The 17,755-nt window shown below is 45.4% G+C and overlaps 1 protein-coding gene across 7 annotated transcripts in view; it reads right to left on the minus strand.

The window, feature by feature from the left end:
* The window catches only part of ARHGEF11 (Rho guanine nucleotide exchange factor 11), a 130,505-nt gene that overhangs the window by 11,434 nt on the left and 101,316 nt on the right, over positions 1-17,755 (minus strand). For all 7 annotated transcript variants that reach the window (XM_088449645.1, XM_088449640.1, XM_088449644.1 and 4 more), the window contains 15 exons: positions 16,207-16,386; positions 15,856-15,903; positions 15,400-15,587; positions 11,749-11,895; positions 11,214-11,293; positions 10,005-10,130; positions 9,427-9,544; positions 6,737-6,915; positions 5,529-5,604; positions 3,861-4,028; positions 1,821-1,908; positions 1,501-1,608; positions 1,327-1,406; positions 826-1,050; positions 259-657 (listed from right to left, as the gene is read on the minus strand). In XM_088449645.1, the coding sequence (XP_088305771.1) occupies positions 259-657; positions 826-1,050; positions 1,327-1,406; positions 1,501-1,608; positions 1,821-1,908; positions 3,861-4,028; positions 5,529-5,604; positions 6,737-6,915; positions 9,427-9,544; positions 10,005-10,130; positions 11,214-11,293; positions 11,749-11,895; positions 15,400-15,587; positions 15,856-15,903; positions 16,207-16,386 (2,210 nt within the window). The remainder of the gene's footprint in view (positions 1-258; positions 658-825; positions 1,051-1,326; positions 1,407-1,500; positions 1,609-1,820; positions 1,909-3,860; positions 4,029-5,528; positions 5,605-6,736; positions 6,916-9,426; positions 9,545-10,004; positions 10,131-11,213; positions 11,294-11,748; positions 11,896-15,399; positions 15,588-15,855; positions 15,904-16,206; positions 16,387-17,755) is intronic.

Below are 17,755 nucleotides of genomic sequence, written 5' to 3' on the forward strand. Positions count from 1 at the left end.
GAATTATACATCTCTTAACTCATATACTACGTACTAACTTATGTGTTTGAAACTTAAGGGCCACAATCTCTTGGCAGTCTTGGAGCCCCTTGTAGACAAGCTATCGGAGCTAGTTACCCACCAGTGCAATGATCAAAGCACAGACCGTAAGAGATAAAACGCACAGAACATCTGAAGCTTCTATTACATATGTCCTATACACATGTTAATTAGTAGAGGTCTCCTAAAGTCTCACTAAAAGCAAAGTGACTGGCTTACCTTTCCGGACGACTCTGTAAGCTTGGTTAGTCTGGTCCTCGGAGGCAGCATCTGAAGGCTCAGCCTGATTGTGAGTGTGGCTCTCCACCTGATTCCACACCTTCTCCTCCCCGTCTCTAGAACTTCGCCTGTGATTGTGAGTAAGGTCCACCGTGGACCTATGGCTTCCTTCGTTGCTAGAACACTGCTGTGACGAGCCCCCCCTATTGCCAGCCATGCTTTCTCCATCTAGAATCTCTACTAGGGTGTCTGTTGGCACCTCCCATGGTTGTCCAGTCCCACTGGTGACAGACGGCGTGGGTGTGAGGTCATCCTCTGGCTCAGCCACGGGGACACCGTCATACTCTGACTGTCTCAGGGGGAGAAGACTCTGCAGGATCAGCTGCCGAAGATTCTGGACTAAAAGGAGATTGAAGTGAGACGGCATAATATTAAGGGGCTGGAACTTCGTTTAATGCAGCTATATCTATGGCAGGTAGGTGTCCTTGCTGCCATTTAAAATTGGAACAATTGTAAAATACAACAATTTAATACACTCTAAATATATTAAACCGGCTGAGAACGCACCATCTTCCAGTGCAGATTCCGCCAGTCCTTCGGTCACGGAAGGCCATCGGAAGGGAAGGTAGGAGGAGTCAGCCTGATCCTCGGACCCTCCTCCTGCATCTTCAACTTCAGAGGTAAATGGCAGCTGTGTGGGAGTCTGAGCTTCATCCTCCTCTAACCCCTCGGGTTCCTCCAGCAGGACCTCCGGCTTGTGAGAGTGACCCAGGTAGTCACTGTGGCTCTCATCTGCAGGGACATAATGGCATCATAATGTTACTAGCAGGGTGTGAAACCCACCTGAGATCTGCGTGATAGAAGCAGCTGACGTTGGGTCCAGTGTTAAATATGAAAGGAAACATATATGTAGAGTCACACATGCAGGAGGTACCATGGGAAGACTTCAGGACTCTTGCGGTTTGGTTCCTGGCCTTCATCTTTTCTAAACCTGTAGGAATCCCGATCTAGACGGAAACATTTTATGTACAACACAATGAAACTGCTCGGCAAATGCAGACAGCTCACCTATTGTCAGGTCCTCGCTATTGGTTCTCATACCAGCTTCGGACAGTATGGTCGGGATGCCTGCATCCTGAAACACCGAACTGCAAGACAAAGGGAGAAGGCCAAACATCTCCGGTGACGTATGAGGCCACTCTAGGACTTCTCCATCCTCTCTTACAGAACATTGGATCTCACCTGGAAGAGCGTGTCCTGGATGGGGTCAGGTCCTGAGTGCTAGGTTTTATGGAAGTGGGGGGGTTTCTCACGGTACCTTTGGTGGCTTCTTCCAGAAGGTCCTTCCACCTGTGAGCAAACATATGGACCTATCAATGCACACGTGACAGCAGACAGAATACAAAGGGGAAAAGGACATATATAGCAGCCGTCAAGAATCACTTTAATGGATTCATTTAGTAGAAATGACATGGGAAAATTTTCTTCAAGGATCAGGCCTTACTCATCGCCTTCATCCCAAATCAGAAATGAGCTCAAACACTTTCTATTTTCCGACTTACATGTTCTTTTCAGAAGACGTCAGTGCCACCAGCTCGTAGATCTGTGGGCCTAGTTCGGAGGTGCAGATAATGAAGAAGGCCTTTTTATCTGTGAATAAAACAGAGATTGCGCGGTGTAGGTGGGGTCAGCTCAATTATAATACAAGCCATAGAGAAATTCCTTGTCCATGGTTTCTATCTCCGTGGAAGTCTGACAGCTGGGCCTAGCGGGAGAGAGCTAGAATAAAGTAAAGCAGCGGCACCCTCTTACATAACGCCAGATAATGTCACAGGTATCTAAGTCATATATAGCTTTATGTAAGAAACACCTGACACAGCTCCTTCCTAACATAACGCCGTGGACCTAGGAAGGTAAGACCTGTCTGGCAAACCCGAAATCTGAAGTGCTTAGAATCCTCAAAACTGTTCATCCGCGAGTACTGAAATCCCTGTGCTGTATATGGGAAGGGATTTGTGGTTTTATAGTGTAATTGCCGAGATAATAGTGGTTATCCAAACAAACAGCAGCTGAGGCTGCATCGCTATGGGAGAAAAGGGGATTCTTGAACGAAATGTTATTTCTTTTTCACTTCAGTAATTGAACAAAAACTTTAGGTTACGTTTCCCCACTGATTCCTCGCCGTTGCTAAGAAAAGAGCACAAGGATCATGGGTGAATCAGAGTTTTGCATAGTGTTTTTGCTGGCTCAGCCTCCACCTACTTCATTACAGCTGGGGTCCGCTGGTCCTGAAGATGAAGCCTCCTGGCAGACAGCAATTAGGCAGGTAGCCTAAACTCTCCCGTGCCTCCTGCATGCAAATTGACCTCCGCGACCCCTTTCCCCCTCTTCCCACTGGTGCAACGTAAACAAGGATCAGTGGTTCTGATGAAGGGGTGGCTTTGGTTGGGGTGCGGCCTGCTGTTCCCACTAGGCATCTCTCTGAGATAAAGGTCAAGGAATGTGTTGAGGTTTACGGTTTGACTAAAGTGGAGAACTGGGACTGTCTGGGCAAAAGGAGGGTTATGAACACCTGTGCCCTTTTTTGCTGATCATTTGTAGGGTACAAGGAGTCAATGGAGTTGGGGGGCCGGTTGATTTATTGGAATAGCCATGGGCCCCCCAGTGGGTTGGTGAGGTATACCCCCAGTACCCCAACTCCATTGGGTACACCCCCAGGACCAAGAGCTATAGGGGGGCAAGTTGCAATATATTCACAACACCAACAGATTTATATATTTGGGGCCCCCAAAACCCCACTTGGTCCAAAAACACTACAGGATGGGTTCTCCTTCTGGTTTCCCGGCCACAAACTGTAGGCCGCCGACATGGTCAAAACAACATGTTCCACCTAAAGCAGGATGCAAAATGCTTCCCACATGTCCTGGGGTCTCAGGACACCACACAATGGTTCAATGGTCTGTCTAGACTCATATGCTCAGGGCAGAATAAGTAGGCTGGAGTTGCAGAAGAAGGATCATTAGACTCTGGAGGAATCCACACAAGCAGAGAGAAAACTGTCCCCCATTCTACCACACCAGAACTTAAATGTGGTCTCCCTACGATTAGATGACAGATAGCCATCCACCAACTCGGGAAGGTAACGTTGCCAGTGTGAATGCAGATTGTACGGAACACTGTAGTGTCACGCCCGTAAAAATGGCACAGCTGCAAGGTGCCAAGTGTTGTCTAGCTCTAGACGACCAAGAGTCGACTTGACCACCGATGAGGTTGAGTGACAGAGTTGGGGATGAGGGGCTCCTGCACGTGGAGCAGGAAGACCTTTAGAAAGTCCATTTATATTCCTTTTAAATTCTCTCTTTGGATTTACTGGATTTAATGCAAGAAACACATAATTGCTACGATTAGTCCCAAAGTGTTGGAGCACTGAGAGACCACACTGATATAGAGAGGGGGTACTAATATTAAATGTGTAGTGGGCAGTTTAGTTCCTGAATCATACTATATGTCATACATCAGGCGAGGGGTATTAAGTCTCCACAAATCTATACACCGAGATCAGCAAGGAGCATCCACTATTCCTCGTGGCTCTGAGACCTTACCTGTGGCTACAGATCGGACCAGCACAGAGTTCAGCTTGATCACCGGACTGAATGTCTGTTTGGTATCGGAGGAGACCACTGAGGTTTTGCTGTGACACTTCAGCACCAGCTTCTCATCCTGTTTTTGCAGCAGAACTAGAAGGTCCTCCAAGAGGAGAACATGCAGATCTGGACAAAGAGAAAAGTATAAAAGGTGTTGCAAATATATATATATATATATATATATATATATATATATATATATATATATATACATATACATACATACATACATACATACATACATACACACACACACACACACACACATTAATTTGTATTTTATTGAAGCAAGATGTAACAACACACCATAAAGATTCATAGTAATGACAAAAGATAAACATCAGAGACAGTAGATGTAGGAGATCATCAATCTTTCGAGGAAAATAAATCACATTAATGAAAACATTCAATGGAGACTATGTATATTTCACAAAGTGTAACAATATATTAGTAATACATGTTTAGTAATAAAGTAAACGATGAATGAAATGTGACACCCGTTCCCTGTATTATCGAAAATGTATAAGATCATATACACTTATACATCAAATGGGGGATCGCCCTCTAGCATTCTCACCCCATACCAGGATGTCAGGTGTAAACAATTATGAATCTTCCTCTGCATAGAAAGAGGTAGGGAACCAATGTAACTCTACCAATCCTCAACATCTACGTCCTCCTAGATTATCTACCAATCCCTTACATCTACCGTCCTTCTACATCATCTACCAATCCCCAACAGCTACATCCTCCTACATTTTCTACCAATCCCCATTAGCTACATCATCTACCAATCCCCAACATCTACTGTCCTCCTACATTAACTAGCAATCCCCAACATCTACATCCTCCTACATTATCTACCAATCCCCAACAGCTATATCATCCTACATTAATCATCCTACATTATCTACCAATCCCAAACAGCTATATTATCTACCAATCCCCAACAGCTATATCATCCTACATTATCTACCAATCCCAAACAGCTATATCATCCTACATTAGCTACCAATCCCCAACATCTACGTCCTCCTACATTATCTACCAATCCCCAACAACTATATCATCCTACATTAGCTACCAATCCCCATCAGCTACGTCCTCCTATATTATCTACCAATCCCCAACATCTACATCCTCCTACATTATCTACCAATCCTCAACAGCTACGTCCTCCTACATTATCTACCAATCCCCAACAGCTATATCCTCCTACATCTACCGTCCTCCTATATTATCTACCAATCCCCAACATCTACGTCCTCCTACACTGTCTACCAATCCCCAACAGCTACGTCCTCCTACATTATCTACCAATCCCCAACAGCTGCGTCCTCCTACATTATCTACCAATCCCCAACAGCTACGCCCTCCTACATTATCTACCAATCCCCAACATCTACCGTCCTCCTACATTATCTACCAATCCCCAACATCTACCAATCCCCTATATATCTACCGTCCTCCAACATTATCTACCATACCTCTATACTATCTCATGATCTCTTAAATCTACTTTCCACCTACAATATATTACGGTCTCCTATCTCAACTGTCTACCAATTAGTGACATTTTGTCTTCCAACAGACCTTTTTGCCTTCTTGCCGATCTAGATCACCTACCAATTGTTTTATCTTTAGTTATCCTCCAGGTTAGTGACCCTTCATGAATCATGCGCCTCGATGTCAGGTCCAAGTTCTGTACACCAGAAAACAGATGGTCATTCCCAGCGTCGGCAGGTTCGGATTACACACAAGCCCGGCCAACCACAATGTGACATATTATGATACTTCGTTTCCCCAAACGCATGAACTTTATGGGATTACAGTAAATGGACTTCAGGAATAACCCTTTTACACCAAAGTCTGACCCGGGATTTGGAACATGTTTCCAACCCGGATCAGACCCCTTTCCCACTGCGTCGCGCCAACACAGTTATGCCCGAGTTGGCACCGTTCACACCGGACCAGAGTCTGCAGTGACCAGAGTCTTTTGGTGTTGCAGTGGACGCTTGAAAATGATGTAATCTCCAAGCGCCGCTGAAGCTGGCCAATCAGCTAGCATGTGGCATGACTTGGGTCATCGTGACCCGGGTCACGCCGTTTACACTGCAGGTTGACAGGGGAACGACCCGTGCCCAACCCCGCAAGCTAGCCGTGTCGGATCCCCGGGTCACTGGACCCGGGTTGATCGGTTACACTGACAAAAATCCCGGGTTGATGCGCGTTCATGTGCCAAAAAAAAATTTAAAAAAAAATCGGGATTTCAGTATCCGTGTAAAAGGGGTGTAAATAGAAACTAAGGGGGTACATTTACTAAAGTGAAATTTTTTAGAAGTAAGGTTGTTGCCCATAGCAACCAATCAAATTCTAGCTATTATCTTCTAGAAGGTGCTAGTTAAATGTTACCTAGATTCTGATTGGTTGCTATGGGCAACATCTCCACTTCTAAAGAACTTTCACTTTAGTAAATATACCCCCAAATGTTTCATGCTACATGTTGGTGTATATTTTTTATGATATATGTCTGAATGGAATGGAGCCACACTCACGATGGTGAACGTGTCATGACTGTGAGTAAGATCTACCGACAGTAGTATCACCCTTTCTAATGATCGGTTACATTTCAGTCTGGCACCCTTTGGGGGGGGGGGGGGGGGGGGTGTTCGCTACCCTATTCGGCCAGCCGGGCAAAGGGTGCGAGACCTGCTGCCGTTGTCGGCGCTTAAAAGCTGTGGCAGCGGCAATACGCACCCTTCGCCCGCAACTGAATTCCCCCCCTATGGATTAGGCTTGTAGATCAGTCCCAGTGGTCTCACACTCTCCCCCACCTTAAACTCTGCAGCCAAAGGGTTATTGCTCCTCTCCAGAGAGGTGGTGTCCAGGCGTTTCTGATATTCCGCCAGTCTGTATTCATTCTCTCTCTGCTTCACCGACTCGTTCACATATTTCAAAATGTCCCGACATCGATCCCGGCAATAGCACAGCTTCTCGTATTCTGCGGTACCAGCTGCAAGGACACAGAGCCAGATAAAGCGTATTTGTATACACACGGAACAGCCAGTCCTCGGTGATCCCTACAGCTCCCTATCAATCAGTCACCTCCACCTCCCCCTCCCCTCCATATCAAATGTATTTGTACAGAGAGGATAAACAAATAGCAGCCTCTAGAGGGTATTACTCTTAGTTATTATGAGGCACTGTACATGGGGATTGGCACAGCAGAAGTGGAAGCAATGGCACTTTATATGACGAGGAGACGCACTTACAAGTTACTATGTAGGTCTCCTTACCCCACCCCAGGATAAACGTCACCAGCATATGCGCAGAAGTTAGCAATGACTCTGGTACAAAGCCTCATATGCAGCATAGAAGGGCTATTATTTAGCATACACAAATTGGAGAAGGTCTTATTTGAAGAGACAACAAAGGCGGTCCTCCATACTGGCTGTTAAATTGCATCTGTGTACAGCAGCTACTGTCACTGAGGCTTCTATGTACAAGCCATTACTTCAATATTTAACCTCATTGGATGAATCAAGCGGGACAGTTTTTTAATTTTTTAAAATATATTTTTTTCCTTTCTTAGATACAGGAAGACGACACAGATTAGCGTTCAATCTAGCACCCTGCACCTGTCACAACCAGAGCAGTTTCTCTTTCCTGCCTGGGGCGATCGTTCTTTGCTCTGGTGCTTCTAGCACACGCTGGTCTTTATCTATGAGTTTGTTGCATCAGCTGAGTGTGCTAGAAGTGCCCGAGAAGAGAGCAGCACCCCCCCTGGCAGGAAAACGGAACTGCATGGGTTGCAACAGGTGCAAGGTGCTAGAATGAACACTACAGACTGTGGGTTAGGTTTCATTCCTACGAGACAGAGCACTAAAAGCTCATCAAAAGGACAAAAATAAAGTAGAGTAGGATGGAGGATCAATGTTGGGTAGTAGCCCCCTACAGGAATTACGTGGCAGCTGCCAAAAATCCTTCAGCTCTAGGAGGGACACAGGGTGAAAATACCAAAGCTACCTTCAACAGAAGGCATGCCTGGGGATGACCATCCCTCTAGGAGTATTCTCCCAAAGGTGGCCTCCTGAGACGTCAATGTGCACTCACTACAATTTGGTAATATTATGCTAAATGACCAAATCAGTGCCTTACTAACTTGGTCTGATGCTCTTTGCAATACCACCCACAGAAAGAGAGAGACAGATCCGGGTAAGTGTGCTGCCAAGCCCAGAGGGAATCTTTACTATATACAAAACGGGACAGCTGGACTGATTGAGTGGAGAGTCACCGAATTCTGGGCAGATAGATACACAGACCATACAAAAGGGAGTGGGGTGCTGATTCCTTGGCGAGGTCACAGGCACAATGGTGAGACCACCAATTGCCTCTTGATGAGAAACCCAGAGACGCCCCTGGTGTTGTGACAAGGAAACCAGAATAAATTGCTTTTGTGGAAAACCAGTTATGGAGACCTATGATTAAGAACTGCTAGGTCAGGGACCCAAACACAGCTCTGGGAGAATAGCTACCATCCAGGTTAGAAAACACAAAGAAAGCTCAAAGTAGGGACACTTGGAGAACAGTCAGAAAGGAAGTGTCTTGAATTGCTGCTGTTGACTATGTTGAATTCCTTAAATCCAACACCAGCTGAAATTAAATAGCTCATTTGGACACCAAAAAGAAATCGGAAGTCAAAACCTCGGAACTCCTTCTGATGACCTAAAATAGTGCAGACGACTGTAGCTTCCAGAAATTATTGCACGGTCAAGTGAAAAACATATGTGCACTTCAGTTCTCTTGGGAGCTTAGAAGAGGTTCACAGGGAGTTCCAAAAAGGATCTCCAATATATCGCCAAATGATGGCTTTGTATACCAAGCGGTCCAGACACTGAGTTCAATCAGGAGTCTCCAAAGAGTTGGAGATCGGTCCAAAGAATGTACACACCCAGAGGTCCATGCCATTAATCATGTGGGCTTACTGTTGTCACCAGCTGTGATGGTTTTTTCTTTGGGGCAAAGAGTCAACCAGTGAAGCAAAAGTAGGAACTCAATTGGGTTTATTCTGAGGAATGAATGGACTCTTCCCACCCATAGTGTCCTTGGTTATTAAGTCCTTGCCTAAAGAGAGGACTTGCCTTGACAAAGGCAGCGTAGATCCAACGCTTCAAGAAGTAGTGTCTCACTAACCAAGATGTGAGCCAGAGAACTACGCACCACCATCAAATTTGATGAAGATCTGGCTTCTTTTCTGGTAGAATCAAGGGCAACATTCTCCTTGTAGAAGGTTTCATCCAAGAAATTAGAGACAATCGGCTTTTAGAGAACAATGTATCCAGCAGAGTAACCAGACGATCCGCAGATAGAAAGCGTTCCCAAAACTACATCCGCCCACCACAACACCCACTCACTAAAAAGCCCTCTGGGTAAAAAGCGCAAAAAAATAACCAACTGGGCAATGGCGTGCATTTCTAAAACAGTTACATAGTGGTAGTGAACTTCATATTCTATCTAGTCTCACCATGCGTGTGTTTGATGATGTTCTCCAGAAGCAGAGGGTATTTGGTCAGCCGCTGCATCTCCGACACAATTAAATCTTTCAGTTGAAGCCGCCGGCACTGGGGGCTGCTCTCTGCCTCCTGCATATCAAAGGATGGAGAAACGGGAAGCGGTGAAGGACAGAAGAGAGGATATCGGTGGGGGGAACAGGACAACACCACAGACGATTGGTAGAGTTTAGCCAAGGAAACTGAAATACAGATAAATATAGAAATACGGAAATATTGGGTGGCCAATGCGGTTCATGGGGTAAGGATGCGGGCATCACTGTACTAAAGAGGTCTCCAGCCTCCCTGGTAGACAAATAAACAGGTTCTTTTTAGATGGCGCTCACCTTATGGGGGTTATCAGAAATGTGAATAGCATGTATTGAGAAGGAGTCCCAATTGTCTAAATGAATTGTACATACCAATAAAATGGGGGTTAAGTCAATTTATTAAATTGATGGCTATACATCGTGTATAATTTCATCGATTGTGGCTAGTATAGGTCAAACATATAGACAGATATAGGACAATATGCGTCAGACTGGGAGAGTACCTGCATGAAGATGTTAAACCTGGTCTCTTTTCGTTTTTTTATTTTGATAAGGTCAAGAGCGATAGTCTGGCAAGAACAAAATTTGGCTGTTTCTTGGCACACTTCCTCTCCCGCGGCTCCATCGAACTGAAGAAACAGAACGGAGAAAGACATTAGAGGACCGGATTCTGAGTTGGGAGCAAAGTAAGAACGAGCCGTAACGGAGCACCTGGACAAACCATGCTGCAGTGCAAGGGGGGCACATACATTTATATTTTTGTATGCAGGGTAAATCCCGGCTGCTTCTGCATGTAGCTCACAGATGCTGGAAAGCTTTATTTATACACTGTAATTTAGATTTGAGTTTGGACATACTCCTCTCACATCTAAATCTCTCAGCACATTTTACATCTGCCCCACCTGTAGTGCAGCACGGTTTTACCCAGGTGAAAAGGGACTTGCTCTTTTTTGCTTGGCTCTCATCTCCAAATCAGATTATTACTTCTGGGTAATGTTCCCATACAGGAGACAATACTTATGTCTAATGGTCCTATAGAGGAGATCATGCTTCTGGGTAATGGTCCTATACAAGAGATAATACTTATGTCTAATGGTCCTATAGAGGAGATCATGCTTCTGGGTAATGGTCCTATACAGGAGATAATACTCATGTCTAATGGTCCTATAGAGGAGATCATGCTTCTGGGTAATGGTCCTATACAGGAGATAATACTCATGTCTAATGGTCCTATAGAGGAGAACATACTTCTAGGTAATGCTCCTATACAGGAGATAGTACTTATGTTCTCCTCTATAGGACCATTAGACATACTTCTATGGTAATGCTCCTATACAGGAGATCATGATTCTGGGTAATGCTCCTATACAGGAGATAATACTTATGTCTAATGGTCCAATAGAGGAGAACATACTTCTAGGTAATGCTCCTATACAGGAGATCATGCTTCTGGGTAATGCTCCTATACAGGAGAGAATACTTATGTCTAATGGTCCTATAGAGGAGAACATACTTCTATGTAATGCTATTTGTATAGCAGCACTAACATAGGTTGCAGCCCATATCTGCCTGTTAGAAGGACTCAATGCAGGATGAGGATCGCATGACCCTGCACTGATGAGTCCTAACAATGACAGAACAGTCTCTCTCCAGGTTGAAATTCAGGCTCAGCACAAGCTTCCAGTGGTAACAGGTATAACAGCCAGCCTTACCCGGGACAACATCAGGTCACCAATCTCTTTGACAATCGGTCCTTCCTCCCTCACCCGCTTCATGAGTTCTGCCAATGAGTCTGGAAGCAGGAAGAAAAAGGAGAATGCAGGAAATCCCTTTATCAGCACGAGCCCTTTATCTTGAGATTCAGGTTATCATGGCTGGACAACCATTGTGTAATAATCTTTCTGCTGCCTTATGGTCAAAATCCATCAACTAAGAATACCGGTCTTCTCTAATGTATTTACATCATATGCCAGTAAAATACAGCTCAGTGGGGATCCAGCATATCCCATGTATTAGTGCATGTGCTGTATTTTGTATTATTATTGTTTGAGAGATGTCACAAAAACACTGCGGGGTAAGAGATCAGCCACCTGAACAGAGCATCACTTGGTGGCCAAACCAGTTAGTCTTTATATTACTGGCCCATCTTTTTACTAGTGATAGCACCGGGTCTACATGTTTTCTAGATCTCTGTGCTGGCTCATTGTGGCATGCATCTTAAGTCTAGAGAAGACAATAAGTCCTTACTGTGGATCTCAATAAGCTCCGGCAGATTGGGGAACACAAGCAGCAGCTCATCCGTGGACAGTAGGTTCTCTTTGCGCATCCTTTGATAGAATATATGGTCAAGAACTCGAAGGACCCGAAGGTGAGAAGCTTCCGTCATAAATAACTCTGAGGAGGAGAAAATGGGGACAGTTCAGTCCTGGGACTCATCTGCCAGAGAAGCCAGCACAAGGCTTAATATACATCGTTTACACCTTTGGCATCCCAAGTATAATCCATTTTACTAATAACATTAGGTGTTCATTCTAGCACCCTGCACCTGTCACAACCGGTGTCCTCTTTCCTGCCTGGGGGTGTCGCTCTCTGCTCTGGTGCTTCTAGCACTCTGGTCTGTATCTCAGCAGATTGTTGTATCAGTGGAGTGTGCTAGAAGCACCAGAGCAGACAGCGATACTCCAGGCAGGAAAGAGGAACTGTACGGGTTGTGACAGGTGCAGGGTGCTAGAATTAACACTAACAACATTTCATCGACTTGCTGGTCCCGCCATTAAGCAGAACGTAATGCACTGAACAATTCATCCCGTCTTCAAATAAATCAGGTATACCTGGCCAACACCAGACTTCTTTTCTCAGTACGCCTAGCAGAGAAAAAAAAAGCTGTACACTATAATTTCACACAGAAAATCTAACTGTACAGAATGCGTTGCACCAATAAGAGCCAACCGTACAGCCTGCATCGCACCAATAAGAGCCAACAGCCTGCGTCACACCAATAACAGCTAACTGCACAGCCTGCATCGCACCAATAAGAGCTAACTGCACAGCCTGCATCTCACCAATAACAGCTAACTGTACAGCCTGCATCTCACCAATAACAGCTAACTGTACAGCCTGCATCTCACCAATAACAGCTAACTGCACAGCCTGCATCGCACCAATAACAGCTAACTGTACAGCCTGCATCTCACCAATAACAGCTAACTGTACAGCCTGCATCTCACCAATAACAGCTAACTGCACAGCCTGCATCGCACCAATAACAGCTAACTGTACAGCCTGCATCTCACCAATAACAGCTAACTGCACAGCCTGCATCTCACCAATAACAGCTAACTGTACAACCTGTATCGCACCAATAAGAGCTAACTGTACAGCCTGCATCTCACCAATAACAGCTAACTGCACAGCCTGCATCTCACCAATAACAGCTAACTGTACAGCCTGCATCTCACCAATAACAGCTAACTGTACAGCCTGCATCTCACCAATAACAGCTAACTGTACAGCCTGCATCGCACCAATAACAGCTAACTGCACAGCCTGCATCGCACCAATAACAGCTAACTGTACAGCCTGCATCTCACCAATAAGAGCTAACTGTACAGCCTGCATCGCACCAATAACAGCTAACTGTACAACCTGCATCGCACCAATAAGAGCTAACTGCACAGCCTGCATCTCACCAATAACAGCTAACTGCACAGCCTGCATCTCACCAATAACAGCTAACTGTACAGCCTGCATCTCACCAATAACAGCTAACTGCACAGCCTGCATCGCACCAATAAGAGCTAACTGCACAGCCTGCATCTCACCAATAACAGCTAACTGTACAGCCTGCATCTCACCAATAAGAGCTAACTGTACAGCCTGCATCTCACCAATAACAGCTAACTGTACAGCCTGCATCTCACCAATAACAGCTAACTGTACAGCCTGCATCTCACCAATAACAGCTAACTGTACAGCCTGCATCTCACCAATAAGAGCTAACTGTACAGCCTGCATCGCACCAATAAGAGCTAACTGCACAGCCTGCATCTCACCAATAACAGCTAACTGTACAACCTGCATCTCACCAATAAGAGCTAACTGTACAGCCTGCATCGCACCAATAACAGCTAACTGTACAACCTGTATCGCACCAATAACAGCTAACTGTACAGCCTGCATCTCACCAATAACAGCTAACTGCACAGCCTGCATCTCACCAATAACAGCTAACTGTACAGCCTGCATCGCACCAATAAGAGCTAACTGTACAGCCTGCATCGCACCAATAAGAGCCAACTGTACAGCCTGCATCTCACCAATAACAGCTAACTGCACAGCCTGCATCTCACCAATAACAGCTAACTGTACAGCCTGCATCTCACCAATAACAGCTAACTGTACAGCCTGCATCGCACCAATAACAGCTAACTGTACAACCTGTATCTCACCAATAACAGCTAACTGTACAGCCTGCATCGCACCAATAACAGCTAACTGCACAGCCTGCATCTCACCAATAACAGCTAACTGTACAGCCTGCATCGCACCAATAACAGCTAACTGTACAGCCTGCATCGCACCAATAACAGCTAACTGCACAGCCTGCATCGCACCAATAACAGCTAACTGTACAGCCTGCATCGCACCAATAAGAGCTAACTGTACAGCCTGCATCGCACCAATAACAGCTAACTGTACAACCTGTATCGCACCAATAAGAGCTAACTGTACAGCCTGCATCTCACCAATAACAGCTAACTGCACAGCCTGCATCTCACCAATAACAGCTAACTGTACAGCCTGCATCTCACCAATAACAGCTAACTGCACAGCCTGCATCTCACCAATAACAGCTAACTGCACAGCCTGCATCGCACCAATAAGAGCTAACTGCACAGCCTGCATCTCACCAATAACAGCTAACTGTACAGCCTGCATCTCACCAATAACAGCTAACTGTACAGCCTGCATCTCACCAATAACAGCTAACTGTACAGCCTGCATCTCACCAATAACAGCTAACTGTACAGCCTGCATCTCACCAATAACAGCTAACTGTACAGCCTGCATCTCACCAATAAGAGCTAACTGCACAGCCTGCATCTCACCAATAACAGCTAACTGTACAGCCTGCATCTCACCAATAAGAGCTAACTGCACAGCCTGCATCTCACCAATAACAGCTAACTGCACAGCCTGCATCTCACCAATAAGAGCTAACTGCACAGCCTGCATCTCACCAATAAGAGCTAACTGTACAGCCTGCATCGCACCAATAACAGCTAACTGTACAGCCTGCATCTCACCAATAACAGCTAACTGCACAGCCTGCATCTCACCAATAACAGCTAACTGCACAGCCTGCATCTCACCAATAAGAGCTAACTGTACAGCCTGCATCTCACCAATAACAGCTAACTGTACAGCCTGCATCTCACCAATAACAGCTAACTGCACAGCCTGCATCTCACCAATAAGAGCTAACTGTACAGCCTGCATCTCACCAATAAGAGCTAACTGTACAGCCTGCATCTCACCAATAACAGCTAACTGTACAGCCTGCATCTCACCAATAACAGCTAACTGTACAGCCTGCATCTCACCAATAACAGCTAACTGCACAGCCTGCATCTCACCAATAAGAGCAGGTCTACTGTGCTGAATGCTAAACCTGGGCCTACTGTCCGTAGCCTGTGCCACATGGGATGTCCTTTACGCTACAAAACTCCATTATTTATGTTATGTTAGCTCCTGGCTTGCACATAACATGATTTTGCCTTTTAAATGACCGCTACTATAAAACAATGGGCAGTCTCGCACGGGACACACCGATGCCTGCAACCCACAGGCATATACCCCTATCAGTGAGATTATCCATCACGCACCATAAGCACTCACCATGTATCACTTCCTGTCGTGCCCTCTCCTTCGCATGAAGATTCTGTGCCACCTCCCTGCCCACCGTGTGCTGCCAGTTCTGGGCGTCCGGTTCTGGGTCAAGATCGGAAAGATGCCCCAGATCATCCTCCTGTAGGTTGGCGAGCAAGGACTCGCCGGTAAAGCTCAAGTTTGGGGACTCCATGCTCCTAGAATAACAGATCATGCCTGGAAATACCTTTAAAACTACAGAGATGAAGCACAAGTGGGGTATGTCACCTAACTAATAGGATTACTAGATACAAGATTATATTTTGTTCCCTACACACCTTCATTCGTTTACCTATTCTTAATATATTTATTTTATACAGGAACCTAAAATACTCGTACAACTATCTAATGTGCAATGGAATATGGCATTGCAGAATATAAAAAAACAAAACAAAAAACAAACACCCCAACCGCTGGATCCCTTACCTGCGGCACAGTTTGGGCGTATAGGGCGGAGTCGGATTATCCAGCGACCTGTGGCATAAAAGTACGGTATGTTAAAGTCTACCGAAGTAATCACAGTCGGCTCACAATCCCAACCTAAAGGAGAGGCTTCTGGGTAAATTTATGACATTTAGGTGAGTTACGGACTACAGATTAAAGTACCCAAGAATCTAAGGTTCCTGGCTAAGTACCCAGAAGTTTCCGTGATATTTTTTATTCGCTGGAATGTTTTTGTAGATTACAGTTTTTCCTTTATGACACTGAATCCTGTTTATATCACATATTATGCACAGATTATCTCTACACCAAGCGTTCCCACGCGGCAATACGCACCTCGTGGATAGACTGGACGCTGAAGAGGACGCCGACTGATGTAGCCTGGCCGCCTCGGCTGCGGCGTCCATATCCACATCACTGCGGGAGCGGGGAACGTTATCAACTTTGCGGGATTTCTTTAGCTCCTCCCGCCCCTTCAGGCTTTCCGAGCGTCCGAGCTTCACCTCCGCCCTGGCGCTGCAAGGGGGAAAAAAATGGCTTCATAGAATTTTGGAAAATGACCTGGCTCCCTGTCACTTCAATTAGATGGGATAATAACGGTTTGGGAAAGTCGGCTTGTGTAGGCGGTGAATCATGATTTAATTAGCGTTATGCAGTAATCTAAAGAGATAAATGAAGATTTGTGAATGACAATATTGTTCCTGGCCGGTAGTAATCATCTACAGAATGTGGTGTTATTAGCCGAGATATTTCCATCCCCCAATTAGGTTTATAATCTATTTGTACAGCCGTAAAAACAGCAACGTTCAGTATACACACACACACACACACACACACACACACACCACGGATAATTTCATCACAAGCCAATTCATCTACTAGTGTTTCCAGACCGTAGGAGGATACGAAAACAAAACCAAGACCCTACAAATTAGCAGCTCTCGGCTGACAAGAGCCTAATGCCTGAGGGATGTAAGACAGAAACACTAAGCACTGTGTCACTATGGGCTGGAAGACATGGCGGGCGTCTGGGGGGGGGAAAGCGCTCTGGCGCACATCGGCCAAGGCGCCACACGGCATTCGTGGCTCATTGAATCTGCCAATTAGACTTATTAACTAAGCAACAGTAAGAAATGCAAAATCTATAACAGAAGTGAATTTGTGCATATTTTTGTTCATATTCTGCAATTTATTTTTACTGTACATTATAAAGCTATGGGGCCAGTGTGGATTCTGGTTTTCCCAGAAAAATTATTGTTTTTGCTACTTATTAAATATTGAAGGTTGATAAAGAGGGCAAGAAAGTTCAAATCTGCCTCCGATCTCCCTGCTCAATACAGATCTTAAGTTGTACGCTGAACTCCTTGCCAATAGGCTTATCTTAGTACTGCCCTCTCTGGTACACTGTGACAAGGTAGATGAGGGAAACCAGGAGGATACCCTTTGACCTCATCCATATGCTTAACTGGAAGAAACTCCCCTCAATCATCCCCTCTCCAGAAGCATAGAAGGCTTTCGATAGGTTCTTGATGCCCCAAGACTGCCGTTTGGGGTCTCCCCAGACATACGGGGTATATTCACGGGGATCTTGGAAAATAAACGCTCTCTTTTTGCAGGCTACATTCTGCTGACTCTCCCTTCCCAGCCTGACCAAGATCATGGAGCAATTTCGCTCAGGTTATAAAACACAATATAAAACAATTAACTGCGCTGACATATCCTTAAGAGTCACTATTACATCAGCATATTTAGTGTTCCGGCTAGGATGTTTTAGCGGGGAGCCACACCCTGCCCGATTTCAAAAGGGTAGAATGCACCCTGCTGTTTTGGAGGCACGCCCCCAAGAGTGATAAAAAAGGGGGCGTGTCTTAAAGACACGCCCTTT

This window comes from Taudactylus pleione, unplaced genomic scaffold, assembly GCF_031769625.1.
Source record: "Taudactylus pleione unplaced genomic scaffold, aTauple2 ptg000490l, whole genome shotgun sequence".
Classification (NCBI taxonomy): Eukaryota; Metazoa; Chordata; class Amphibia; order Anura; family Myobatrachidae; genus Taudactylus; species Taudactylus pleione.